The 16,883-nt window shown below is 40.0% G+C and overlaps 1 protein-coding gene across 1 annotated transcript; it reads right to left on the reverse strand.

Moving 5' to 3' along the window:
* Positions 1-15,738: 15,738 nt before the first annotated feature.
* Positions 15,739-16,545, reverse strand: LOC136886225 (zinc finger protein ZFP2-like; the record flags this gene model as incomplete). Its single annotated transcript, XM_067158963.2, has 1 exon — positions 15,739-16,545. A coding segment is annotated over exon 1 (807 nt), but the record flags the coding sequence as incomplete, so codon positions are not given.
* Between the last annotated feature and the right edge of the window lie 338 nt (positions 16,546-16,883).

Consider the following 16,883-nt stretch of genomic DNA (forward strand, 5'->3'; position numbering starts at 1 on the left):
CAGTTAAGGAAATCAAGGCCTTTCTGAAAAACAATCCTGAGAAAAACCAGCTCTTCCCTGCAACTGCAGGCATGGGACTGATACAGCATTCCATCCCTCCTGCAGCATTATACTTTGATAGAAAACGAGAAGCAGCTGTTAACAGTCTGATATATCACCTTAGAAGAGTGATGAATTCTTATTTCTTGACCAACAAAGAATGGACCACTCTTACAACACATACTCACATATCCTCACTAAAGTTAAATGACGACCCTTTTGACACTTCTTACCTAACTACATCCAATTTTCTTGTAGGAGAGAAAAATACTACTCTCCCTGATCATGATTATACTTCCTCTCTCATTATCCAGATGGATGTATATTGAGCAGCCAGCCCAGAATTCCTGAAAGAGATTGTCAATTAAATATCCCAATAAATAGCCCATAACAACACTGAAAGAAACACACGATGGCAGTGGTCAAATGTGTATCCTAATTCATGTAACAAATGTTCAGGTGAGTAATGGGGAACATACAAAGCCTATTCACAACACTGTCCTTTACCACATATGAAACAGAAAGGCAAGATCACTCTTGAAGGGCTCATTTATTCATTGAAAGTTTAAGTAATATTATAAGTCACCATAGACTAGTATCATCACAGACCACATTAGGAAGGATAAGAATGTTTTCTACTTGCCACAAGATGGCTACAATGTGTGTAGTATGTAAGTGAATTCTGACAGTAAGCAAGCAATCACCTGCAACTTGTATCTACAAATACTTGTATTATCTAGAAGTCAATAATTAATATAATCAACAAGATTACAATGGTGTTTCATTTGGAACAACTAGTAAAATACCCAGGAACAGTAACAAAAAAGTGCTCCTTATAGCAACTCCGTGTTTGTATTTTCACTAAGTCAAAAATATTAGTAGCAATGATACCACCTCCCAAATGATATACAGTAGAGGTCTTTGGATCTATCCCAACTGCTGCGTGATACATAATGCAAGATCTTAAAGAACATGAAGGAAACATGAAAATTAGGTAAGTAAACAGTCAATCTCTTAAAAAAGTGTATCAATCACATGTATTGAAATGAAGGGTCAACAACTGATATCTGCTCAGCAATTTTCTATTTTCAGTACATAACAATGGCTTATCAAATTATGTACATTACCTCAAGTGAGTTTTCCTGCATTTGCCCTGGCTCTGTTAACTCTGATTTGGCTTCTTTTTTCAGTGGTATCATTTCTGATACATTTTCAATATTTTCCTGTGGAAAATAAGATACATAAGTTATGCACGTAACACACATTTACAAATACTGTCACCAACAAATGAGCATGATAATTTACTACTTCCAAGTATTACAGTTAATTTCAAAATTTTACTACTGTTTAAGAGAGATTTCTACCAGCAGAGGAGACTGCACTGAGAATGGTGTTATCATCCTTGTTCAAACCTAATGTCAGAGAAAGCATGAGACTGAGAACCAAATATAAAGTGAGAAGCATTTTCTAGCCATATCAGAAGATATCCTACCAGAGATGGAATTGGGACCATCTCGCACAAAATTTTGGAAGGAATCTGCCACAGACATAGACACTAAATTATATTAATTGATTTTATGTATCCAATTACGTCTATCAAATCATTGAGGTTGTTTGAATCACATCCAAGTATTAAAACTGTCCTAAATCTTTTGCCATTCAGTGAGAAATATTAATACTATGCTCTTAACATACATTTTGTTTAGACAGACAGATCAAAATCCCTTGAAACATTTTAATCACTTTCTATCATCTGGTTTTTGCCAAGCTCACAGGGGATAAACACTGCATTGAGACAGTTCTGTTCATCCAAGTGTAAAAATAAAAAACGAACATGAAAGAAGCAGGCTTATCACAGTCATAGACCAGGGAAAGATGTGATGCAGGTCAAACATAAAGCAACTACAAATGAAATGTTTTACTACTACAAGGATGTTATGCAGTGTTCTGTGAAGAACTGTGGGGATGAGAACACCATCAGTGTTGGAGTGTACATCTGCAGTTACAGAAGCTCTTTCATGATCTACAAAGGTCATCCAGTAAATAATTTTTCCTTATATTCTCTCTGCAAACCACATGTTTTAGAATTAAATTGGTACTGTAGGAACTTCCACTGGCGTCTTGCAGTATTGAAAAGTCTGTGCAAGATGGGTCCCAAGTTTTCTTACTGATGCTCACAAGCAATAACAGAACGAGGTAGCCTGAGCTTTCCTGCAAATGCTTCAAAGAGAGGGAGATCAAATGTTTTCCCGCATTGTTACTGGAGATGAAAGCAGGATGCATTATTCAACTCTAAAAACAAAACCACAAAGCATGCTATGGAAGAAACTTGGCGAACATGCTCATAAAAAAGAGCCAAGACCTCAGACTCTTTTTTACAATTTACTTTACATCGCACCAACACAAATAGGTCTTATGTTGACAATTGGAGAGGAAGAGCCTAGGAGTGGGAAGGAAGCAGCTGTGGCGTTAATTAAGGTACATCCCAAATACTTACCTGGTATGAAAATGGGAAACCACGGAAAACCATCTTCAGGAATGCCGACAGTGGGGTTCGAACCCACTATCTCCCAGATGCAAGCTCACAGCTGCGCGGCCTTAATCGCATGGCCAACTTGCCCGGTTAGACCTCAGCCTCTGTAGGCATAGTTTTGGCTACTGCCTTTTGGGACTGTAATGATGTTGTATTGGTTGACTGACTGCCCCAATGCACTGTGGTCACACATGAGAGGTCCTCCACGGTCCTCACGAAGCTCAGAGTTGAAATCGAACGAAAACGTTCTTGTCTTGTCTCAGAAAATATTGCCCATTCAGCTCAAAGGACGCAGGATTTGCTGCAGAACTTCAAAAGGGACCTTTTTCCCCATCCACCTTATTCTGCGGAACTTGCCCCGAGTGATTTCCATCTCTATCCACAACTCAAGTTGCACCTTGGAGGTAAACGGTTTGCAACTGATGAAGAGGTGGAAGAGGAAGTGCACCGCTCTCTACAGAGATGGGACCCGACCCGGTATGATGAAGGTATCAAGAAACTGCTGCCAAGATAACAAAATGTTTGGACTGAAATAGTGAATATGTGGAAAAGTAGTGTACGAGTTGTAGAATGAAAATTAAATATTTCTCAAAGGTAAATAAAACCAAGCACCATGGGGCAACAGCCCCCGTAGGGCCATGGCTTACCAAGTGACCACTGCTCAGCCCAAAGGCCTACAGATTACGAGGTGTCATGTGGTGAGCACGAACAATCCTCTCCGTCGTTATTCTAGATTTCCTAGACCAGGGCCACTATCTCACTGTCAGATAGCTCCTCAATTTTAATCACATAGGCTGAGTAGACCTCCAACCAGCCCTCAGATGCAGGTAAAAATCCCTGACCTGGCCAGGAATTGAACCCGGGGCCTCTGGGTAAGAGGCAGGCATGCTACCCCCACACTGCAGGGCCAGCACAAGTGTAAATAGCCTGCTTGTATTTTTTGTAAAATAGGGAAACCTATTTATCGGATGGCCCTCGTACTACGAGACCTTTAAATTTTTCACTTGGATTCATGAAACATTTTGACACTACAGGGGTGCAGGAGGGACTGTGATCTAAAGCTTACATTCTATTACAAGTTAGTTTACTATTAAAAGCGAATTAAAGTATAAAATTCCAGAATATACTCACTTATCCCATTTAATACAGAAGAAATCGAACAGTAGCTGAACTAACGAAAGGAAGATAAAATGACGCACACAATATGGAAAGTTTGTTAAAGATGAAGCCATACTTTCCATTGTAGACTTAGTTAAATGTAACAAAAAAACTTTCTAGTTTCTCAAACATACAATTTTAACATAAATTATTACACTATATACATACCCGTAAAAAATAAACACTCTATTATACAAAGAATGACATGTTTCATTCTACAAGAACATCCTCAGACTCTATGAAATCACACAAAATATGCATATATGTACAGCATTGTTTACGTTGCATAAACTTGTCAATGATAGAGAGTTCAGTGATAATATGAGCCAGTACTGACAAATAAGAAATTTACAAGTATTAATATATCGAGAAAACTCCTGACTGCCAATGCCAACTTTGTTGTCACCAAATACTATTTCAGGACTGTGGTCATGGAGAGGTAAATGGAAAGTTTTGAGTATAGCACAAACCTTACGGAGAGAGGAAGGGAAGCATGAGAGGGGAGTGCCGAACATTGTGGATCCCTCATACTGGATGTTAAAATCTAGTACACTGTACCATGGAGAGGAGAGGGGGAAGTAGGATGGAACAAGTGGAGAACTGTGGAATACTCTTTCCACACTGGAGAGGGGAGAGAAGGTTATTAACCTACTTCATGTTATAATGTACTTTTATGTAAGATGGATGAATGCAACTGAATGATTTTAGATCAATAATGTATGGAATTGAAATAGAGAATATGTATAGGATATTATTGTGATAAATGCCAATTTAATGAGTAAGTATGGTCCAGATATTATGTGAGTAGAGCGATGTGCGGGGAATTTTTTAAGTGTGTATGGTCATTTAAGTTGGTTACGTTAGCACTTTTTGCGATGTAGATCTCGATTGCTTCCCTCATATTCGAAGATTTGATTTTATTTTCAATGTGTAAATTTTTTAGATCTGTGTTGATGTCTGTGAAATAGTGTGAACTGTCGTATATGTGCTCCCCAAAGGCTGAATGCTGTTTATATCTGATCGTTTATTGTGTTCTTTGAATCTTGTGTGGAAATTTTGTTTTGTCTGACCTATATAGGTGGCATTGCAGTTAAGTTCTTGGCACTTGAGTTCATAGACTCGTGACTTTGAGAAAGGGTCTTTTTTGTTTAGGTGCACTTGTTGATGTGTCTCTGCAGTGTGTTGTTCATCCTAAAGGTTAATTAAAACCCCGTTTTCTAAAGATATAACCTACTTTTTATGTGTTGTTATTAATGTAGTTGAGAACCAAGTGTGGTGGTTTTCCAGGGACTATTCTTTTGTTTGTTTAATATTTTATCTACTGTGTCTGGAGGGTGGTTGTCTTCTTTTATGATTTGTTTAACAATTTGTGCCTCTTCATTGAACTCCATTGTGCTCATTGGTATGGAAACAGCTCTGTGTATCATTGTATTCAATCCAGCTATTTTTAGTGTGTATGCATGGTTAGACTCGTCAATAGCATGCAACACCTGAGTGGGCTTTCTGTACACTTTGTAAGACAGGTTTCCATTATTCCTGCTGATTGTGGTGTTATTTTCTTATTAGATTCTTGCCCCATTGTGAAGCTGGTGGAATTTTGTAAATAATTTAGTGTGTTTAATAACTGGTGTGCATTAGTGAAGTCATTATCATATGCACATGATGTCGCCTACATACCTGCTCCAGTATAATATTCCTTTTGAATGCTGTTACTTTCAGAAGATGTTTTCAAAGTTATTCAAAAAATGTTTGCTATTATACCTTATAATGGTGAGCCCATGGCTAACCCTTCTTTGTGGCAACTAATCTTGTCAGTGAATGCAAAGCAATTTTGGTGTAGCATTGTTCTAATGAGGCTAATTATTTCTTTGGTTTCCTGCAGTGAAGTATTTTCTTTATGAAGATTTTCGATAATTTTAATGGATTCATCTATTGTTACGTTGGTGTACATGTTAGTGATGTCAAAGGGTATCTTTAACCCTTTACCACCCACATTTTTGCTCCGCTTATCCCCAGGTTTCAAGGTATTAATTAGGAAACATTCAAGCAGAGCACACCGTTTCATTTTCAATAATATTAGAAAACATGCCATCATTTACAACATTTAATACACCATCATATCCATTTCTCTATTCGTTGAGTCATAAGTTTGTCGGTTCAAACCCCCACCCGTGCTGGAGATACTCAACACTGAGGTAGGCTGTATTTGTCATATTCTCATGTTGTCTAAATCCCCCTAAGCCAATAAAGATGAGATTCTGGAAGTGTAATGGTGACCTTGTATATCAACTTTCATTTCCTCTAGCAAGTGTCTTCCCATTCTGATTCTATTTTACTGAAATGCGCCTGTTTGATTGCTGCATTAATATATACGCAATCGGTAATGTCACTGAATAGATTATCTCCGCCTAACATATGTAAAAATATAACCTATTTCTCATAATACTCTTTTGAAATTATTGATAGGTTCAACATAATCCATATACTCATTGAGTAATGAAACAAAATGTTTGTGTTTCCTGAATTGCAGCCGCATCATCATCAGGTCCGATATCTAGATATCCGTTTTCACTTACATCACAGTTATCAGTAAAATTATCTTTCTTGATATGTTATTTACTCACTAAAAATTTACCTCAACCCCTGCTCAACAATTTTGTGTCATTTCTTATGCCGTTATTCAGCTCAGTCTCAATATCCGCAGTATTCAATCCCGTCATGTTTACGAACTAAACAGCTGACCAGCACTCACGGAAGTTCAAGTCCGTTGCCTAGACAACTTCAAGACAAATTCTCACTCTTCTTTTATTTCCTAAGCCTTGTATATTGTACTGCATGTTCATCAAAGCCTAATAAACAATTCACCACCAAAAAATACAAAACTATTGCATAGATTGTCAAAAAATGCTTTCACAGCCGCAGATCTTAAAATCACAGCAATAGAACCCGCTTTTGGGTGGTTAGGCCGTGTGCATTATGCAGAGTTTCGTCCAGACGTGCCATTTGGACTCATCAGCTGGAATGGCACGCCCCTCCAGGACTCTGCTTAGCAGTAGCAGACCAAACTGTGTGGCCTCGCTGTGTTAGCAAATCAAGTTTGCTAACCTGCTAAAGGAGAAATCATTTCTCCGTTCAAAAAATTCTCCCCCATTGGAGATACAATGTCAAAAAATGCTTTCACAGCCGCAGATCTTAAAATCACAGCAATAGAACCCGCTTTTGGGTGGTTAGGCCGTGTGCATTATGCAGAGTTTCGTCCAGACGTGCCATTTGGACTCATCAGCTGGAATGGCACGCCCCTCCAGGACTCTGCTTAGCAGTAGCAGACCAAACTGTGTGGCCTCGCTGTGTTAGCAAATCAAGTTTGCTAACCTGCTAAAGGAGAAATCATTTCTCCGTTCAAAAAATTCTCCCCCATTGGAGATACAATGTCAAAAAATGCTTTCACAGCCGCAGATCTTAAAATCACAGCAATAGAACCCGCTTTTGGGTGGTTTTAAGATCTGCGGCTGTGAAAGCATTTTTTGACATTGTATCTCCAATGGGGGAGAATTTTTTGAACGGAGAAATGATTTCTCCTTTAGCAGGTTAGCAAACTTGATTTGCTAACACAGCGAGGCCACACAGTTTGGTCTGCTACTGCTAAGCAGAGTCCTGGAGGGGCGTGCCATTCCAGCTGATGAGTCCAAATGGCACGTCTGGACGAAACTCTGCATAATGCACACGGCCTAACCACCCAAAAGCGGGTTCTATTGCTGTGATTTTAAGATCTGCGGCTGTGAAAGCATTTTTTGACATTGTATCTCCAATGGGGGAGAATTTTTTGAACGGAGAAATGATTTCTCCTTTAGCAGGTTAGCAAACTTGATTTGCTAACACAGCGAGGCCACACAGTTTGGTCTGCTACTGCTAAGCAGAGTCCTGGAGGGGCGTACCATTCCAGCTGATGAGTCCAAATGGCACGTCTGGACGAAACTCTGCATAATGCACACGGCCTAACCACCCAAAAGCGGGTTCTATTGCTGTGATTTTAAGATCTGCGGCTGTGAAAGCATTTTTTGACATTGTATCTCCAATGGGGGAGAATTTTTTGAACGGAGAAATGATTTCTCCTTTAGCAGGTTAGCAAACTTGATTTGCTAACACAGCGAGGCCACACAGTTTGGTCTGCTACTGCTAAGCAGAGTCCTGGAGGGGCGTGCCATTCCAGCTGATGAGTCCAAATGGCACGTCTGGACGAAACTCTGCATAATGCACACGGCCTAACCACCCAAAAGCGGGTTCTATTGCTGTGATTTTAAGATCTGCGGCTGTGAAAGCATTTTTTGACATTGTATCTCCAATGGGGGAGAATTTTTTGAACGGAGAAATGATTTCTCCTTTAGCAGGTTAGCAAACTTGATTTGCTAACACAGCGAGGCCACACAGTTTGGTCTGCTACTGCTAAGCAGAGTCCTGGAGGGGCGTGCCATTCCAGCTGATGAGTCCAAATGGCACGTCTGGACGAAACTCTGCATAATGCACACGGCCTAACCACCCAAAAGCGGGTTCTATTGCTGTGATTTTAAGATCTGCGGCTGTGAAAGCATTTTTTGACATTGTATCTCCAATGGGGGAGAATTTTTTGAACGGAGAAATGATTTCTCCTTTAGCAGGTTAGCAAACTTGATTTGCTAACACAGCGAGGCCACACAGTTTGGTCTGCTACTGCTAAGCAGAGTCCTGGAGGGGCGTGCCATTCCAGCTGATGAGTCCAAATGGCACGTCTGGACGAAACTCTGCATAATGCACACGGCCTAACCACCCAAAAGCGGGTTCTATTGCTGTGATTTTATTGCATAGATTGCACACGTATGCAGATAATGCAGCTGGGTGTTTTCGGGTGGGAAGGGGTTGATTAGTTCTAGGCTGATTTTAATTTATCTGTCTTCTTTAAGTGAGATTTTCTCTTTTAGGATTTTTTAAGTTGTTAGCTTAAATTGTAAATTGGCACATCATAATTTACTATTGGTCTAATGGGACATGAGCTTTTGTGTATTTTGGGGATGGCTCTTACTGTGGGGAGTTGAGGATTTTTTGATAGTGAGGCTTTCCTTTTCTTGTTCTGTGAGATTAAAGTCTGTTTGCTGGATAGCTTGTTTTATTTTGTTTTGAAATATATTTGTAGGGTCACATTGTAGTTCTTGAATTCCGTTGTTGTTGATAGCAGCTATTGTTTTTTTTCTATATACCCAAGAATAGAACATAACAAGAAGGGTCAAGAGTATAGATCTTGAATAGCAGTACACTCTCATCTCAGATATGTTCAGACACCGTTCTCTTCTGTAGTGTCTATAATTTAGAACTCAACCAGCAAAAATTTATTCAGAGAACAGTGCGCATAAGCAGCAGAATTTCACCTTTAAGCAACTCCTGGACAATATCACATCTATAAATTAGCAGTTCACAGTGTTGGGAGTAGATTTTTGCTGCCGAGTCACAATTATTCATTGAATATCCCTCTTGCAACTCTCAAGGTTTTCAAAGACTCTGAGGTGCAAGAATGATGTGCAGGAATTCACTTTTATGCCAGTATAACTACAGACGTGTGCTGGGATATTCAGCTTCATCAAATACCTCTAGAATGGACCCAAATTACACTCCCCAACATGAAAGTAGAATTTTATCACCACCATGTAAGCTATCAGATAAAGAGAGACTGAACTGTAAGCCACACATTCAGAAGATTGTAATGGACTGTGTTTACAGTAGCAACAGACAGAGCAAGGAAAGATGATGACAATAAGTCGCTTCTTCTCCAAAATTATTTCACAGCTTCTCCGCCAAGGCAGAGTTTTACTATGAGATCACCCAACATTAGTAACATTGTAAAGAAGTTTAAATGATACAAATCTTATCTGGAATTTCTTTTGGTGGAAAAATATGTTCACTATGAGATTCAAAGTCCTACTGGCCATAACCGAATTAAATCCAGCACCCACAATTGTCCTTCAGTTCAGCAGCTACTAGCACTAAAATTGGATAATGTATGATAGGAGATGATGTCAATCCCACAACGATACCATTATCAAACCATGGAGAATAAAAACATAACCATACAACCTACAGAAATCCATTTCAATAAACGCCAGAGGTAATCAATAAACAATAAACAGTCATTTGATGGGTACTTAGCTCATGAATTGTCCTGATGCCTCGATCTTGAAATGCTGCCTGTCACAACTTCATTGGTAACTGGACCTAACCAAGGTTCCTTCACTATCAAGTCCACAACTTTAATTCAGCTTTTTGCCACTATCATACATAGCATGCACTGCCAAATCCCTAGTAAATGCTAGAGGCCAATTGTCCACTTGGCGACCATAATCTGGGGGCATGTGCCACCAGAACCCCTTTCCTTGCCCCATGAACAAAGTTTCTGTCACTAGTTGGACCTATAGATGTATATAAAAACTGTTGTTTGTACTTCCTAAGAGTTGGCTGCCTTGCGTAGCACATTATCACATAGTCCCAGACAAAGAAACAAAAGAGAGACATACTTTTCCTAGATGCCCCTGTAGCAAATGGCGACTGCTGGGGTTAATATTGGGGAAGCACATAGTAAATTATGCCCCTGCCAAACTTATTCAGCTACTAAGGGTTAAATTCTGACCTCTATAAAGTTATTTGCCATGAGACTCACAAGTGATGCATTTGCTGTTCTTTCAAGCCAGGCTGGTTCCTCTTTGATTTTTACTTGCAGGTCCATTTCACACTGCAACTGAAGTAGTTAGAAGGTACTGGGGTTCTTGATTACTTCCAATGATTTTACACTAAAACATAGGCCAGAGAAATATCTTACGTTATTGCTGTCATTGCTACTTAGGTTATCAGTCAACAGACTAAGCATTATGCTTGAAATTTAACATGCTGTCAATATTATGAACATACCCAAAATACTCAAAATTTTACATGACTGTTAATATTGTGATCATACCTATTGGACCTCAAGTTTTCTATGACTGATACTATGCAGAAGAATATCTATAACAACACTGATAACCATAACAAGAATTCTACATATGATATCCTAAACGGAAACTTCTCAAAATTTCTAACCCTACTACCATATGTCGCAGCCTACAGTGTAAAGAACAACTCAACATTCACAGCGTCACTATTAAATTGCAAACATAGATAAATAACACAGCAAAATAATAATTAAAATTATGCACTACATATTGTAATTTATTTCTGAAACTAATATCCGCGATTCTTCACCTGCGTAGCCCTTCAGAAATATTCTTCACTCCAAAAAATTTTGATAGGTAAGGTAAGTTACGTTATATTGCTACAACACACGAGGAACAGATTTGCTGGCACTTGTGACACAAAGACCAGGAGTTTTCAAAAAGAATGCCAGTTATATGCGTATACAGTTTTAATGCTTAAGTAGAAATAAAATTTAAGAAAATTAAAAATATTAAATGTTAAAAATATGTAGAATGCTGAAACTGAGAAAGATTAGTATTAACTTTTTACTGTTCCCAATTGAGATATATAATTTTCGCAAAAGTAAATTATAGAACTTGAGCCTTACCGACAATAGAGATTGTGGACACAGTGTAAATGATAGAAATCACAATTTCTCAATGAAGAAAATCTGTACCACAATAAATTAACGGAACAGGCTGTACAAATGGCTAATACGCGTTTTATGTAACACATACCTCACACCTAGAGACAAGACCTGATATTTTAATTCAGTGTAATCACTTAAAACAAACACTTAAAGAACGGATTTGATTTGTATCAGTCAGTAGAACGGGCTGAATTTAGGAAAGGATGAATTACCAGTGAGAATTCCAGAGTACACGACACTTCTTGAAAACAACACTGGGTGCAATGTCCCGTTATATTTGTAACTATCAACTATCAATACAGTCCTGTTCTAGTGGGCTTTACACGTGGTCAAAGAGAATGAGTAAGAGATGACTCTCAACGTTATTTTTCACTTCTGAACGCAACGGCTGCGCAAAGATCGCCAGGAATTGCACACCAGCGCCTCTAGTGTAACAGGGCTGAACTAAAATTACCGGACGGGTGATTTAAATCGTTTAGCGCGCGGAGGGTCCCCAGGTTCTCGTCTTCCCTCCACTCTTAAATATTATATTAAATATATTTTTTCTTTTTTTATTTCTCTTATATTTTTCTTTCATTTCCTTTTCTTTCTTTCCTTCTTTCTATTACCTTTTTCTGAAATACTGCATTCTGAACAACAATACACCTGGAGGTTGGCCTGTGCTTTATTATTATTATTAATAACTTTTTTCCTGGAGAAAAGAAGCTTACCACTTGTGCTGCTTATTATAATTATTTCAATTATGGAGCTATATTTTATTTTTACTAATTCACAAAGCCTTGAAGGATCGGAGTGACTGGCCTTGCCTGTGCTGCTTTTGTTTGTTTCTGATGAGGAAAAAGGAAGCTCACTCACAAAGGGAGGAAGGAAGGGACCTGAAGGTGAGTGGGATTGCCTATACTTATCTCAGATTAAGACCTATGACAGAAATAGACACTAACATCCCCTCGTACATCAGTCCTCTTTAACACTACTTAAGCCAACTGTAACAGTCAATAGTATCAAGATATGGCACTTATGCAGGAAATAAAATATAAATACAACGTAAGAAAGAAAACCATGCACAGGAACCAAAATGGTGAAAGGAAACTCATATGCTAAGGAGGGAGTTTGTAGGATTCAAAGGTAAATTGAAATGAAACATGATCTTTCGATTTATGGAGCTATATTCTACCTACTATCCACAGTGTTACAGGTATAAAATTGTGTAGAAATTTGAACAAAAGTTTTAGTGATCATAGTATATCATAATCTCATGACATTATATTCAGCAGTGTTAATCATCAATTAATATTCATCAGCCAGAAAACTCTTCAATACAACACAAATACAAGATCATTAATTTATGAAAGAAAGACTGGAACTGACAAGGTACAACATAATACTTTTCTCTCTTATTGCAGTTTAACGTTGCACTGACATTGCAAATGTTTTCAGCAACACCATTTGTATTTTCCCAACGAACTTACTATATGATACATCTTTCAGTCTGTCAAAAGAGGCACCTAGGGCCACACACTGAAAAATATTGAGATTTGTACTTCTTTTGCATCTACTAGAGGACGGCAAATCTCTGGCAGAGTAGTGTTTGAAGAAAACAAGACATGATAGCACATACTCTGTTCCTACATACTGCACCAAAACCCAAACATATCATTCAATCAGTCATCTGCATTTAGATGATAAACAATGTCAAGCTACAAAATTGTATGCATCCCTTGTATTCATTAACCTACACTATTTACAATAAAAAATGTTCTATTTTATGTGACAGTAGGATATATCAAAATTTTTCTGCTACATGGAAAAGGATGGAATCATGAATATATTTGAGGGTTTAAAAGACAAGAGAGAGCTTACAGATTCTGTGATTGGTCCCTCTTACAACATGCAGGAGGTACAAATAATGCTTCCTTTCAGTCCATCCGCAGGAGAGGATTTCAAATAAATTTACAGAAATATGTAGCATTAGGATCTACATACAATAATATGGCAGCTGATCCAGCACAAAACATTCCCATGCCATGTCACAACATAGCTCCACCTATTAAGAGCTATGTCCGAGGAATTGCTTGCTAATTTAGTACAGTATTATGAACAATATGCTGCTACTTCCACAACATTACGGTGTGCAAGGGACTTTGCTGTGACCTAGACGAAATGCCGGTTGAAGACAGTGGAAACTCACTTCAGACAGTGCCATTTGTACCTACTGTATATCGAAGGCAGAAATCTATGTTGGTGGTTGCAGAGTAGGCTGATCTGTGGTCTGACAGCATGCACTCCAACCGGCCAACCAAGCAGAGGAGGGGTGGCTATGGTTCCACCGTGTTTCTACACCTCTGCATTTCGGACACAGAAACGGGCTGTTCCCCTACCACTGGCTGTCCTGAGAATGGTTTTCCCTTTCGCCTGCAGTAAGGCGAATGATGGGACAGTTCCTAGTATATGTCATGACCACCAAACATCTTGCCCACACCACCAATCTCCTTGCTTAAGATGATGATGCTTGTTGATTAAAAGGGCCTAAAATCTAGTTCATTGTTTTAAGAGAAAGTACAACTAGGCAACCATCCCATATATATATTAGTAATCGGAGAGAAGAAATGGAAGGGGGCTGACACTAGGAAAAATGATGGTATCAGCTAAGGAGGACCAGGGCCATAGAGGGAAAATAAGACTCCCTAGGCCTCCATACATAATACAATCGGGGGCAGAAAAGAACAGGTCGTGATCGAGGTAGATCAGATCAGATCAGATAGGATAGATGAAAGTGGGGAGCCTGGCACAAGTAAGCGGAAGCAGTGCCAAAATTCAATTAAGGGCTCCGTGGTCGCCTACCCAAGCTCCCAAGTGCAGAGCCCACACGGGACCCCTTTTAGTCGTCTCTTACAGCAGGCAGAGGATGCTGTGGCTGTTATTCTACTGGCCCTACCCACAGGGGGACAACTATGATAAGGCTAGTTGCTTTACGTTGCACCGACACAGATAGGTCAAATGGCGGTGATGGGACAGGAAAGGCCTAGCAATGGGAAGGAAGCAGCCATGGCCTTAATTAAGGTGTGAAAATGGGAAACCACAGAAAACCATTTTCAGGGCTGCCGATAGTGGGGTTCGAACCTACTATCTCCCGAATACTGGATACTGGCCGCACTTATGTCTCAATTATCCGAAATTCATTTGCCTTGGTGTGGTATGTTTTCATGTTCTGGCCTCAGGAGATTAGTAAAACAAGAACAGTAAGGATGCTTACCTCAAATATCTTGTACTTTTCCTCCAAACACGCAAACGAAGATAACAGATATGCGAATACAAATCAAAGTAAAGCAAAATGTCACGAACGTCAAAAACGTGGTCGTCCCACGTGGTCCAAGTTGTCAAACTCAAATCGACCAATAGCAATCGGGAGATGTTTCTACCAATAGGATCTGCCGTATTCGTCACGTGGGCTTAGGGTGAGTGACGTGATGTACAACAGCGCGCCCACGCGGGTGGAGGGCAAAAGTATTCAGTGTGAGCCGGGCCCTCGGAAGGGTAGGACCTATGCCGCTGTCAACCCTTGCACGTGGTAGTGGTGGGGGTAAGGTTCGGCAGTACGGTTCACTGCCGTCTCAATCCTACATATATAGATTGAGACGGCGGTGGTTCGGTTACTGATGTTGGGGAGGGAGGGGCGTTATCGTTGAAGGAGGGATTGGATATGGGTGGGGTATAGTAGCCATTACTGAATGAAAACAGCTCATTTGCGAGCTTTAATCTGAAAATGCAACAACCCGACAACATTATCGAGATCATTTTGCAGTTGCTCACAATGTTGTAACTTATTTATTACTCTGTACAGAATAACATCATCTGCGAAAAGTCTTATCTCTGATTCCACTTCTTTACACATATCGATATATATAAGAAAACATAAAGGTCCAATAACACTGCCTTGAGGAATTCCCCTCTTAATTTTTACAGGGCAGGATAAAGCTTCACCTACTCTAATTCTCTGAGTTCTATTTTCTAAAAACAGAGCCACCCATTCAGACACTCTTTTATCTAGTCCAATTGCACTCATTTTTGCCAGTAGTCTCCCATGATCTACCCTATCAAATGCCTTAGACAGGTCAGTCGCGATACAGACCAATTGACCTCCTGAATCCAGGATATCTGTTATATCTTCCTGGACTCCTACAAGTTGTGCTTCAGTGGAATAAACTTTGCAACAGTGTGGCTTCTCTTCTGTTTGTGTCCGCATATGAACAGTTAGATCAGACTGCCTTCCTTTGAGAATGATTTGCCTGTATGGGTCCGCATATGTTCGGTTAGTTTGCCTCTCTCTTTAGGACTCGCCTGTATGTCTCCGCATATGTTCGGTAAGTTTGCCTCTCTTTATGAATGATTTGCCACAGACACTGCAGCAGTATGGCTTCTCGCCTGTATGGGTCCGCATATGAAAGGTCAGACTACCTTTCCATGTGAATGATTTGCCACAGACATTGCACCTGTATGGCTTCTCGCCTGTATGGGTCCGCATATGAACGGTCAGACTGCCTTTGGTTGTGAATGATTTGCCACAGACATTGCACCTGTACAGCTTCTCGCCTGTATGGATCGGCATATGAATGGTCAGACTACCTTTGCATGAGAATGATCTGCCACAGACATTGCACCTGTATGGCTTCTCGCCTGTATGGGTCTGCATATGAACGGTCAGACTTCCTTTCGTTGTGAATGATTTGCCACAGACATTGCAACTGTACGGCTTCTCGTCTGTATGGGTCCGCATATGTTCGGTTAGTTTCCCTCTCTTTATGAATGATTTGCCACAGACATGGCAGCTGTATGGCTTCTCGCCTGTATGGGTCAGCATATGATCAATCAGACTACCTTTCTGTGTGAATGATTTGCCACAGACGTTGCAGCTGTATGGCTTCTCGCGTGTATGGGTCCGCATATGTTCGGTTAATTTACCTCTCTTTAAGAATGATTTGCCACAAACATTGCAACTGTATGGCTTCTCGCCTGTATGGGTCCGCATATGATGAGTCAGACTACCTTTCCATGTGAATGAGTTGCAACAGACTTTGCATCTGTATGGCTTCACGCCAGTATGGGTCCGCAAATGTTCGGTTAGTTTACCCCTCTTTATGAATGATTTGCCACAGACATTGCACCTGTATGGCCTCTCGCCAGTATGGGTCCGCATATGAACCGTCAGACTGCCTTTGCTTGTGAATGATTTGCACTTGAGGGGTCGATTTTCCTTGTGTCTCTTCAGATGTCGCAATAGGTCCAACTTCCTAGCCAGGACTTCACTGCACACACTACACCTAAAACTAGATGATCCGCCGTCCGGAGGTTGATGATCTCTATAGCTCACCTCGGGTCTCGATCTACAGTGACAAATTAAAACCATGTGACCAATAGTTCAACAGCCAAATCCACTACAACTCTCACACAGGGGATTTGCTACTGGACATTCCAATCACTGATATCCAGTGCAGAGAGTTCGTTACTCATAAACATTACATTCCTGAGAGTAAA

Source organism: Anabrus simplex, chromosome X (assembly GCF_040414725.1).
Source record: "Anabrus simplex isolate iqAnaSimp1 chromosome X, ASM4041472v1, whole genome shotgun sequence".
Taxonomy (NCBI): Eukaryota; Metazoa; Arthropoda; class Insecta; order Orthoptera; family Tettigoniidae; genus Anabrus; species Anabrus simplex.